The sequence below is a fragment of the Montipora capricornis genome, chromosome 9 (assembly GCF_036669925.1).
Source record: "Montipora capricornis isolate CH-2021 chromosome 9, ASM3666992v2, whole genome shotgun sequence".
In the NCBI taxonomy this organism is placed as follows: domain Eukaryota; kingdom Metazoa; phylum Cnidaria; class Anthozoa; order Scleractinia; family Acroporidae; genus Montipora; species Montipora capricornis.
The window spans coordinates 3,935,136-3,948,879 of record NC_090891.1 but is presented as its reverse complement, the minus strand read 5'-3'; the positions used below and the strand labels follow the sequence as shown (position 1 = coordinate 3,948,879).

At 37.7% G+C, this 13,744-nt stretch overlaps 1 protein-coding gene across 1 annotated transcript in view; it reads right to left on the bottom strand.

The window, feature by feature from the left end:
* The window catches only part of LOC138015889 (insulin-like peptide receptor), a 58,651-nt gene extending 46,169 nt beyond the window's left edge, over positions 1-12,482 (bottom strand). The window contains exons 1-4 of the mRNA XM_068863015.1: positions 12,205-12,482; positions 9,473-9,754; positions 5,904-6,215; positions 3,204-3,485 (exon numbers count right to left, since the gene is read on the bottom strand). Coding sequence (XP_068719116.1) covers positions 3,204-3,485; positions 5,904-6,215; positions 9,473-9,731 — 853 coding nt within the window. The 5' untranslated portion in view covers positions 9,732-9,754; positions 12,205-12,482. The remainder of the gene's footprint in view (positions 1-3,203; positions 3,486-5,903; positions 6,216-9,472; positions 9,755-12,204) is intronic.
* Between the last annotated feature and the right edge of the window lie 1,262 nt (positions 12,483-13,744).

Genomic DNA, 13,744 nt, shown 5'->3' with positions numbered 1-13,744 from the left:
TGTTAGTAAATACATTGTACCTATCATCCTACAATAAAATTCACAGCTGAGATTTTAGATACTGAAATAACATTCTTGGACACATATATGCAGATAAGGGCGAGAGTTTCAAAAAGCACTCTATTCTTGATATGTGCACACACTTTCCAACACACGCACTTCAACTCCTGCCACCCTCCAGGCACGAGGAAAGGCGCCATCAAAGGCGAAGTCATAAGGCTTCTTAGAACTAACTCTTCAAAAGCAATGAAAATTTCAAAAACACATCACATAATCCCATTTGGCCTGTCTACTCCTTGAAACAATTTTCATGTGAGCTTCTTTAAAATTTAATGCTATTTACAGAGTTTTACTAGTAATAAAAATAATGGAAGTGTAATATGAATATGAAATTTTGCTGGTTTCTGGATCAAAATAACACATTTCTGAATAGATCTGTAGCTCATCTGAAATTTTCTCTACATTTGACAGGAAACTACTTGAAAAAGTGAACACCAGAAAATGCTGACGTCAGCATTACCGTTTCATGACTTTTTGGCCATGCCTCTATATCCAAAATTGTTACCTTTATGAAGGCTGACAAACATGCAGACTTTGATTCTTTTATCATAAAATGCACAATTCCAATTACTTCTCTTAACAGCCTGACTAACACGCGTAATTTACACAAATAAAAACAACATGTTCAACGTTTTTATTGCAGAATTGACCCCAGGATAAAGGATACTTCGGTATCGTCGGTGAACAGGAGAACACTGCACTCCACCACCGCACCAGGAAGATCGTTCATTTGGTGGATAGATAACAGTGGTCCTAAAATTGACCTCCGTGGTACACCAACACACACAAGTTCAGCAGCACTGGATACACCCCGAAATTCAACAATTTGGGTGCGGTTCTGTAGATAGTTTGTAAACCACTCATGTTCACCATTCACCACTCCAAGTCCCCGCAGCTTGTTCAGCAGCACTTCATGGTTGACGGTATCAAACACTTTCCGCAGGTTGATCAAACCAACACCATTAGACCGGCCTTGGTCAATGTTCCTTCGGATTGTATTCGCGAGGCACATACTGTAGCGGCCCACTCCATGGAGTGGCACTTTCAGAAACCGCATTCATAAGGGCTAAGAACCTTGTGCCACTGAAGGTAGGCATATAATTGATGATGCACAGCTCTTTCTAGCACCTTAGAAACTGCAGGCAAAATAGAGATAGGTCAATAGTTGTCCATATAATCAGCCTTATCTTTTTTGGACAAGAGATGTTAATAATTGGAGTCAAGGGGTTTGGCAACAATGTCCACTAAATCAACCAAAAGGCGGGCTGGAATGTTGTCAAGGCCAACTGCTTTACCAGGTTTTAAAACGCACAGTTGAGATCTGACATCAGCCTCAGACACTTCAGCAAACTTGAAATCAGGGTAGTGGTAAGAAAGACCTGATTGACAGGGACTGCCACTGGAACCAGGGTAAGACTGAAAAGACTCCAACAACCGAGTCACAGAAGACGTAAACAACTTTTTGAAGGAATCAGCAATCAGGTTAAGAAAGCCCACATGCCAAGGTTGTACAATTGGCTGCAGGCTGGCTTTACTCCAGGCTTTACTCGCCTGCAATCAATCATCGCATACTTCAGTTTATCGGATACACAGCGCACTCGGCTATATTAAAGGCGCACCTTTAACTTTCAACTTGATGGCATTTATGTCACAAACTGAAAATCTCATCGGAATACTCGGTATAAGGCGTATCTCAAATAGAGGAATAGGGTTCAACTCATCGATGATTATGCTGTCAACGGTATACGTATTGGTACATCCAACCTCAAATCAGCTCACTCTCCCAGCAGACTTGGGGCATGGTTTGACAGTTCCGTCACACATCAAGAAGGTTTGCATTAAGGTGTTCCTTGGTTGACAAATAAGGAAGTTCTTGTCAGAGAATCAACTAAGACTCTGATTTACGCCTTAGTCACCTCTCATCTGGACTACTGCAATTCATTACTGTTTGGTATTCCACAATGGCAGTTTGATCGCCTACAATGACTGTGGAAATTGCTGCTGTGTGCGTTGTGTCACATTCCTGTTTTCTTACATAACACCGACTCTGATGTATTTCCACTAGCTGCTGGTTCGTTTTCGCATCCACTATAAGTTCGCTTATCTAGTGTACAAGGCTCTTGAGGGAATGGCTTCATCTTACCTGAGTGAGCTGTTACAATTGCTCCAGTCCCAATCAACTACTCTAAGAAGCGCAAAGGACTAGATGCCCCTTTGCTTGTGCTGCAATAATCCTCCACTTGCTATCCACGAGTGTGGAACTGTGGGATTATTTCAGTCCACGTTTTCAAGATTTCTTTGAGTCTTCATCACTTCAAAATACCCCCTGTAAATATACTGGAAGACTTTTTCTTGCCAAAAGCATGTATTTTTAACTATTGTCAATAGTTTTCTATTTGTCTCCAATTTTCAAAAATTAGTATCGATTCATATTTAGAGTACAAAATAACATTTAAACATTTTTGTATATTTTTGCTTATTTTCTTGTATGATTGTAAAGCGCTCTATAATATTTTTATAACTTAAACGCTAAAGAAATTATGTAACTAAATAATAATGGAAACCTCATTTGTCTTTAAATACAGTTGTAAATCTCTTTACATACATGTACATGTATAGTATATTAACAACCATCTACCGGTACTTGAAATTGATGACATACTTGCACATGTATATATACAAATGAATCAAGTAAAAAAAGTTTAAGTTTTATTAAGCCTGGGCTATCCAAAAAATATGTCGCTCTAATAGCTAGATTTATCATTTTTTTGATTATATACATTTGTAGTGTTGTTGCTTTTTGTCAATGCCCACGTCATTAATCATTTCTTGGAACGTATTCGCTATAATAATAATAATAATAATAATAATAATAATAATAATAATAATAATAATATTATTATTATTATTATTATTATTATTATTATTATTATTACTACTACTTTTGAATCATCAGCTACCAATTCTTGCTTACAGTGGTTAACTCAAAGACAAACAAAATTAAGACACTTCAATTGTTTTGATTTTGCTGCTCTTTATCATTTGCATTTAGATTACTGTTTGGCATAAAATTGAGCTGCTCGCCCAATCAGAGTACCTTTGTTGAGTGTATTACAATTTACGTAATTACAAGGACTACTTACGGTCCTCAAACGTTGTTGCATTCAGTAGTCTTGACGCATTTCCCAGCTCTGTAGTTTTCCCTCTCACTTTGATGTAATAGGTGGTAAATTTTGTCAAATCAGTCAATAGCCTCTGAAAAGTACTTCCCGTGACTTGAGCTTCTGTTTCCGGGTCATCTTGTTGTCTATAATATATTATGTAATTGGTTATTTCTCCATTTTGCAAAGCTGGTTCCTTCCATGCTACAAGAATGGATGTGGATGAATTGGCCTGTAGCATCACATCCCGTGGATGACTAGGACCTAGAACATACATATAACAAACATACGGTCATCCTGTTGGTTTGAAAATTTGTTACTCTTTTACAATAATAATTGCAAGAATATCTCTTGTCAACATTTCACTCCAAATATGTCATAACTGATTAAAATATTATGCCTTAATGTATGTTAGTGGCCTTGTGTCAATATTACAAGCCTTTTACACCCTTACCACTGTGCACCTGAAGAATCTGAAAGTACATGGAAAATAATTACACCTCAAATGTCACCACTGAAAAAGACATCAATAATCGAATCAAGGCCACCCTGCTTCGTAAGGAAAACTATTTAAGAGAGTCTTCAGTAAACCTGACCCTAAAAACCAAACTCATGGTCTACCACGCTGTAGTCATCTCTACCTTACTGTATGCCTGTCAAACATGGGTCCTTTATGGAAAAGACGTCCGAAAACTTAAACGTCAAATTCTGTGAATCAAGTGGCAACACTGAATTACTAACAATGAAGTCCTCAGTCGAGCAGATGTGGAGAGCCTAGAAGCCATCATTACTCAACATAGACTAAGATGGGCTGGACATCTTGCTCGAATTTCAGACTCCCACCTTCCCAAACAAATCCTGTTCTCAACTTGCATCTGGAAAAAGACCACGAGGTGCCCCAAAAATACACTATAAAGACTAGCTCAAGGCTACAGTACCTTGAAGAGGACCAAAAACGACACAGCCATTTGGGAGATGGAAGCTGCAGAAACAAATCCTTGAAAAAGGACTATTCATTAAAAAACAGTAGTTTTCAAGAACAACAGAAGGCAGCAGGAAGAGACAAAGACAGTTAAGAGAAAAGCAAGTACCGGTACTCAAAACACCGTGAACCCTCCTACATGTACCATTTCATGTAGTGGTTGCGGCTGACTTTTCCGTGCGAACGTGGGACTAATATCACATCAAAGAAAGTGTCACTGAGCAAACCATACTCAGAACAGGGTTACACAAACGAACAAACGACTGTGACCAATGATAATGCATGCAAGAATTAGCAAATGGCTGCACTGTAATCACAGTGCAGAAAAAAGCCGAAGGTTGAAAATTCCACGCCAGGAGCAACTACATGTATAAATTTTCAATAAGTTAAGATTATATTTCATGGAGATAAAGAACTAAATAACTACATGATATTTTGGTGAGCTAAGATTAATAATGACTGTATTCAGTGCTGCAATAATATTGACCCTTAAGTGGGAAGTGGTCTTTCTGCTTTCCAGGTGGGAACAACATAAGACATGACAGCAATATCTGTAATCGAGAATTTTTTGTACCACATGGTTTGTTTCAATGGCGCTTGGCAAATTCATTGACTTCTGTTAGCACTTCACTCTGAAAAGTTGGACAATGCCCTGCATGGTTTAATATAAGACCATGAATAGCATGTGGTCATCCACCATATACACTGTATGACATTCACCCCAACAACGCAATGTACCGGTGTATAAACAATTCTAACCATCTTCATCAATTAAAAAAAAGCAGCAATACAGGGCAATTATAAATTCAAAAAGGCGACATGACAACATCAGGGTAATTGGTTTTACTGTAAAATGTGACACATCTGAATGTTGTACTCTTATCCTTTCAGAGAGTTAGTGCTATTTTTTGGTGCATTTAAAGTACAGGAGTGTCATCGGCACAAACATAACTGCAGTTTGTTTCAACATTGCTTACGGGAGAAGGGGGGCAATAAGGGAACTTATTACAAAATAAAAGGTAAGCCTTAAATTGAAGCGATTTTTGCACTCATTGTTAAACGTGTTTCTAGACATTTTTGTCCAGGATCTGAGTTGGCTTTCATTGTATTGCTGCCATACAGTAACTTAGTATATTGGCATGACGAGAAGGCCTATACATGTATCTTTTGCATTTTATATGGTGTTTCGGAAAAAAAAAGGTTTAATTATCCAATCTGCTGTGATTGGAAAACAGACGGCGATGAACTGGATTTTGTGGGGTTTGTGGTATGACTTAATCTGAAGCCATCTCAGTGCAAATCAAACAGTGCAATTTTCACCCTTTCACTTTTTATGGTACGCTAGAATATTCTTGGAACCAATGTACAAATAATTTGAGTTAAACAAGTATATTCTGGTTGACACATGACATCTTAAAAGTTAGCAATGTGTATGTTATTAGATGTTGTTCGTGTACAACGAACAGACATTAAACATGTAGTGCCATTTAAATGGAAATCCACTTTACAAAAAATCAGCTATTAACATACGTTTTAGAAAGGTACATTTTCACAGAGATAATTAATTTTGTAACATTTTGCATTAGCCTGCTTCTGAAAGATTTCTAATGCTTAGTAGCCAGTTTTCTAAGTGAGGTGTCAAGTACAGGCTAATTGCACACTTTTGTGGAATGACAGTCTCAATGTACATGTTTACATACCTTTTTGCAGTGTTTCCACTACATAACATGGGTCCGTTAATGGTGACCTTCCAACCTTGGTATAGCCTGCTACTTTAATGCAGTACTTGGTGAAAGGTTTCAGTCCACCAATTAAGGCACTCGTTTGACTTGCAGTTGCATTCTTACTGAAATATTGAGATTGACCTGTCTCATTGTAAAACACTGTGTAGCCAGTAAGAATGCCATTTTGGTCCTTTTCTGGCATTTCCTCCCAAACAACTCTAATCGTGTGAGCATCCTCTGCTTTTGTTCCATCTTGCCCTTTCACAATGACTGGATCAGAGCTGGGAACTATTTATAAAACAAACAAAAAAAGGTGATCAAAAATCATTTTGTTACACAGACTTTTTCTTGAAGTGCATGCACTTTGCAGTTCATCAGTTTTCCTATTTTGCACTTCACTTTGTTATGAAACTTGAGTTCTTTTAAATATTTCAGTCATTTCATGCACATTATTTCATTAAATGTCGTGGACTCCACAGGTGCCATTTTTATTGTCATGGCTAAGACAATAAGAGTCACCTGATGGACTTCCTTGTATGGACAGTGCCTACTAATTCAAAGGTATTTCAAAGAAAATTGGGGGTAACCATGCATTTTTAATGATAATTGATGAATAAAGCTTTAAAATACAAAGCAATGCATGGCGTTCTTTCTCAAATTGAAGCTTAGTTATCTCTCAAAAATGCATAGTTACCCCCAATTTTCCTTTTGGATACCACGAGTACTTACTAAGATCTACTTTCTCCGGATAGTTTAAACTGCGCAAAAATACATGTATCACTGTATTGGTAAGGATCACCAATAGGAAACCCGAGTATCTCGAGATGCGCGGAATGTATGCGCAATAACAATAGTACAATGTAGGCACCGTCCTTAAGACAAATCTGGAGTAAGAGGGATTGGTCTCCCAAACAATGGAGCAAAGGGTAATAATTGGTTACACTCAAGGGAAGCTCATGCATACAGCAGCCAAGAAAAAAAAAAGGGGCTAATTATCCAATCTGATGTGATTGGAAAACAGACAGCGATGAACTGGATTTTGTGGGGTTTGTAGTATGACTTAATCTGAAGCCATCTCAGTACTTTCTGTGAATTAGGTCGAAAACACACCTAATTTGAGGGTCGGTAAACAGGAGAACACTGCACTCCACCACCGCACTAGGAAGATCGTTCATTTGGTGGATAAATAACAGTGGTCCTAAAATTGACCTCCGTGGTACACCAACACACTCAAGTTCAGCAGCACTGGATACACCCTGAAATTCAGCAATTTGGGTGCGGTTCTGTAGATAGTTTGTAAACCACTCATGTTCACCATCCACCACTCCAAGTCCCCGCAGTTTGTTCAGCAGCACTTCATGGTTGACGGTGTCAAACACTTTCCGCAGGTCAATCAAACCAACACCAGTCAACTGGCCTTAGTCAATGTTCCTTCGGATTGTATCCGCGTGGCACATACTGCAGCGGCCCACTCCATGGAGTGGCACTTTCGGAAACTGCATTCATAAGGGCTAAGAACCTTGTGCCACTGAAGGTAAGCATATAATTGATGATGCACAGCTCTTTCTAGCACCTTGGAAACTGCAGGCAAAATAGAGATAGGTCGATAGTTGTCCACATAATCAGCCTTCTCTTTTTTGGACAAGAGATGTTAATAATTGCAGTCAAGGGGTTTGGCAACAATGTCCACTAAATCAACCAAAAGGCGGGCTGGAATGTTGTCAAGGCCAACTGCATGCATGCTATACCAGGTTTTAAAACGCACAGTTGAGATCTCACATAAGCATCCGACACTTCAGCAAAGTTGAAATCAGGGTAGCGGTAAGAAGGAACTGATTGACAGGGACTGCCACTGGAACCAGGGTAAGACTGAAAAGACTCCAACAACCGAGTCACAGAAGACGTAAACAACTTTTTGAAGGAATCAGCAATCAGGTTAAGAAAGCCCACATGCCAAAGTTGTACAATTGGCTGCAGGATGGCTTTACTCGCCTGCAATCAATCTTCGCATACCTCAGTTTTTCGGATACACAGAGCACTCGGCTATATTAAAGGTGCACCTTTAACTTTCAAACTACATGTAGATGGCATTTATGTCACAAACTGCGGAAAATCTCATCAAAATACTCGGTTATAAGACGCATCTCAAATAGAGGAATAGGGTTCAACTCATCGCTAATTATGCTGTCAATGGTATACGTATTGGTGCATCCAACCTCAAATCAGGTAACTCTCCCAGCAACCTTGGAGCATCGTTTGATAGTTCTGTCTCTGAATGTACAGTTGTACACATTAAGGTTTGCATCAAGGCGTTCCTTGCATGGCAAATAAGGAAGTTCTTGTCTGAGAATCAACGAAGACTCTGATTTACGCGTTCGTCACCTCTCATCTGGACCACTGCAACTCATTACTGTTTGGTATTCCACAATGCCAGTTTGATCGACTACAATGACTGTGGACTTACACAACGCCGACTCTGATGTATTTCCACTAGCTGCTGGTTCGTTTTCGTTTCCACTATAAGTTCGCTTATCTAGTGTACAAAGCTCTTGAGGGAATGGCTTCACCTTATCTGAGTGAGCTGTTACAATTCAAGACTTAAGGCTGCTATGCCCCAGTCCCAATCAACTACTCTAAGAACGGCAAAGAACAAGATGCCCCTTTGCTTGTGATTGTAAAGCGCTCTACAATATTTTTATAACTTAAACGTTAAAGAAATTACGCAACTAAATAATAATGGAAACCTTATTTGTCTTTAAATACAGTTGTAAGTCTCTCTACATACATGTACATGTATAGTATAATTATTAACAACCAGCTACATGTACCGGTACTTGAAATTGAGTGACATACTTGCACATGTATATATACAAATGAATCAACTAAAAAAAATTAAAGACTTATGAAGTCTGGGCTATCCCAAATTAAATTTTATTTCTAAGGCAAAAGATAAATATGTCGCTCTAATAGCTAGATTTATCATTGCTTTTTTGTAGTGTTGTTGCTTTTTGTCAATGCCAACGTCATTAATCATTTGTAAGAATGTATTCGTTTTAATAATAATAATAATAATAATAATAATAATAATAATAATGAGAAAGGTCCTGTCAATCAAGTGAACTCTTTGGCCCATGGGTTGGACATGGTGCTCCAGAGACTAAAACAAGCAAGCCAAGGATTACACGTGATAATAATAATAATAATAATAATAATAATAATAATAATAATAATAATAATAATAATAATAATAATAATAATAATAATAATAATAATAATGATAATAATAATTAATATATTATTATTATTATTATTATTATTACTACTACTACTAGTTTTGAATCATCAGCTACCAATTCTCGCTTACAGTGGTTAACTCAAAGACAAAAAAAATTAAGACACTTCAATTGTTTTGATTTTGCTGCTCTTACATGTAATCATTTGCATGTACCGGTAGATTACTGTTTGGCATAAAATTGAACTGCTCTCCCAATCAGAGTATCTTTGTTGAGTGTATTACAATTTACGTAACTACAAGGACTACTTACGGTCCTCAAACGTTGTTGCATTCAGTAGTCTTGACGCATTTCCCAGCTCTGTAATTTTCCCTCTCACTTTGATGTAATAGGTGGTAAATTTTGTCAAATTAGTCAATAGCCTCTGAAAAGTACTTCCCGTGACTTGAGCTTCTGTTCCCGGGCCATCTTGTTGTCTATAATATATTATGTAATTGGTTATTTCTCCATTTTGCAAAGCTGGTTCCTTCCATGATACAAGAATGGATGTAGATGATTCGGCCTGGAGCATCACATCCCGTGGATGACTAGGACCTAGAACATACATATAACAAACATACGGTCATCCTGTTGGTTTGAAAATTTGTTACTCTTTTACTATAATAATTGCAAGAATATCTCTTGTCAACATTTCACTCCAAATATGTCATAACTGATTAAAATATCATGCCTTAATGTATGTTAGTGGCCTTGTGTCAATATTACAAGCCTTTTACACCCCTACCACTGTGCACCTGAAGAATCTGAAAGTACATGGAAAATAATTAGACCTCAAACGCCACCAATGAAAAAGACATCAATAATCGGATCAAGGCCGCCCTGCTTCGTACGGAAAACTATTTAAGAGAGTCTTCAGTAATCCTGACCCTAAAAACCAAACTCATGGTCTACCACGCTGTAGTCATCTCTACCTTACTGTACAATGTATGCCTGTCAAACATGGGTCCTTTATGGAAGAGACATCCGAAAACTTAAATGATTCGTCAAATTCTGTGAATCAAGTGGCAACACCGAATTACTAACAATGAAGTCCTCAGTCGAGCAGATGTGGAGAGCCTAGAAGCCATCATTACTCGACATAGACTAAGATGGGCTGGACATCTTGCTCGAATTTCAGACTCCCACCTTCCCAAACAAATCCTGTTCTCAACTTGCATCTGGAAAAAGACCACAAGGTGCCCCAAAAATACACTACAAAGACCAGCTCAAGGCTACAGTACCTTGAAGAGGACCAAAAACGACACAGCCATTTGGCAGATGGAAGTTGCAGAAACAAATCCTTGAAAAAGGACTATTCATTAAAAAACAGTAGTTTTCAAGAACAACAGAAGGCAGCAGGAATTAAGAGACAAAGAGAGTTAAGAGAAAAGCAAGTACTCAAAACACCGTGAACCCTCCTACATGTACCATTTCATGTCGTGGTTGCGGCTGACTTTTCCGTGCGAACATGAGACTAATATCACATCAAAGAAAGTGTCACTGAGCAAACCATACTCAGAACAGGGTTACACCAACGAACAAACGACTGTGACCAATGATAATGCATGCAAGAATTAGCTGTAATCACAGTGCAGAAAAAAGCCGAAGGTTGAAAATTCCACGCCAGGAGCAACTACTGTACATGTATAAATTTTCAATAAATAAAGATTATATTTCATGGAGATAAAGAACTAAATAACTACATGTAATCATTAATATTTTGGTGAGCTAAGATTAATAATGACTGCATGTATTCAGTGCTGCAATAATATTGACCCTTAAGTGGGCAGTGGTCTTCCTGCTTGCCAGGTGGAAAAAACATAAGACATGACTGCAATATCTGTAATCGAGAATTTCTTGTACCACATGGTTTGTTTCAATGGCGCTTGGCAAATTAATTGACTTCTGTTAGCACTTCACTCTGAAACGTTGGACAATGCCCTGCATGGTTTAATGTAAGACCATGAATAGCATGTGGTCATCCACCATACACACTGTATGACATTCACCTCAACAACTCAATGTACCGGTGAATAAACAATTCTAACCATCTTCATCAATTAAAAAAAAGCAGCAATACAGGGCAATTATAAATTCAAAAAGGCGACATGACAACATCACGGTAATTGGTTTACTGTAAAATGTGACACATCTGAATGTTGTACTCTTATCCTTTCAGAGAGTTAGTGCTATTTTTTGGTGCATTTAAAGTACAGGAGTGTCATCGGCACAAACATAACTGCAGTTTGTTTCAACATTGCTTACGAGAGAAGGGAAAAGGGGGGCAATAAGGGAACTTATTACAAAATAAAAGGTAAACCTTAAATTGAAGCGATTTTTGCACTCATTGTTAAACGTGTTTCTAGACATTTTTGTCTGGGATCTGAGTTGGCTTTCATTGTATTGCTGCCATACAGTAACTTAGTATATTGGCATGACGGTAAGGCGTACATCTTTTGCATTTTATATGGTGTTTCGGGAAAAAAAGTTTAATTATCCAATCTGCTGTGATTGGAAAACAGACAGGATGAACTGAATTTTGTGGGGTTTGTGGTATGACTTAATCTCAAGCCATCTCAGTGCTTTCTGTGAATTAGGTCGAAAACACACCTAATTTGGCAAATCAAACAGTGCGATTTTCACCCTTACACTTTTTATGGTACGCTAGAAAAATCTTGGAACCAATGTACACATAATTTGAGTTAAACAAGTATATTCTGGTTGACACATGACATCTAAAACGTTCCCAACATGTATGAAATTAGCTGACATTACACATGGCGTGCCATTAAAATGGAAATCCACTTTCCAAAAAATCAGCTCTAAACATACGTTATAGAAAGGTACATTTTCACAGAGATAATTAATTTTGTAACATTACTTATTACTTTTGCTTTTTCTCAAAGATTTCTAATGCTTAGTAGCCAGTTTTCTAAGTGAGGTGTCAAGTACAGGCTAATGCACACTTCTGTGGAATGACAGTCTCAATGTACATGTTTACATACCTTTTTGCAGTGTTTCCACTTCATAACATGGGTCTGTTAATGGTGACCTTCCAACCTTGGTATAGCCTGCTACTTTAATGCAGTACTTGGTGAAAGGTTTCAGTCCACCAATTAAGACACTCGTTTGACTTGCAGTTGCATTCTTACTGAAATATTGAGATTGACCTGTCTCATTGTAAAACACTGTGTAGCCAGTAATAATGCCATTTTGGTCCCTTTCTGGTATTTCCTCCCAGACAACTCTAATTGTGTGAGCATCCTCTGCTTTTGTTCCATCTTGCCCTTTCACAATGACTGGATCAGAGCTGGGAACTATTTATAAAACACAAACAAAAAAAGGTGACCAAAAATCATCTTTTTACACATACTTTTTCTTAAAGTACATGCACTTTGCAGTTCATCAATTTTCCTATTTTGCACTTCACTTTGTTATGAAACTTGAGTTCTTTTAAATATTTCAGTCATTTCATGCACATTATTTCATTAAACGTCGTGGACTCCACAGGTGCCATTTTTATTGTCATGGCTAAGACAATAAGAGTCACCTGAGGGACTTCCTTGTAAGGACGGTGCCTACTAATTCAAAGGTATTTTTGGCCCGGTTTATGATTAAATCTTAACAAGCGTTATTGAAATCCAAAAAGAAAATTGGGGGTAACCATGCATTTTTAATGATAATTGATGAATAATATTTGTAAAAAGCTTTAAAATACAAAGCAATGCATGGCATTCTTTCTCAAATTGAAGCTTAGTTAGCTCTAAGAAATGCATGGTTACCCCCAATTTTCCTTTTGGATACCAAGAGTACTTACTAAGATCTACTTTCTCCGGATAGTTTTACATGTAAACTGCGCAAAAATATCACTGTATTGGTAAGGATCACCAATAGGAAACCCGAGTATCTCAAGATGCACAGAATGTATGCGCAATAACAATAGTAAAATGTAGGCACCGTCCTTAAGAAAAATCTGGAGTAAGAGGGATTGGTCTCCCAAACAATGGAGCAAAGGCTAATAATTCAGGTTACACACGAGGGAAGCTCATGCATACAGCAGCCAAGAAAAAAAGAGGGGCTATCCAATCTGCTGTGATTGGAAAACAGACAGCGATGAACTGGATTTTGTGGGGTTTGTGGTATGACTTAATCTGAAGCCATCTCAGTGCTTTCTGTGAATTAGGTCGAAAACACACCTAATTTGGCAAATCAAACAGTGCGATTTTCACCCTTTCACTTTTTATGGTACGCTAGAAAAATCTTGGAACCAATGTACAAATAATTTGAGTTAAACAAGTATATTCTGGTTGACACATGACATCTAAAACGTTCGCAATATGTATGAAATTAGCTGTTGTTCGTGTACAAGGAACAAGCATTACACATGGCGTGCCATTAAAATGAAAATCCACTTTCCAAAAAATCAGCTCTAAACATACGTTATAGAAAGGTATATTTTCACAGAGATAATTAACTTTGCAACATTACTTATTACTTTTGCATTAGCCTGCTTCTGAAAGATTTCTAATGCTTAGTAGCCAGTTT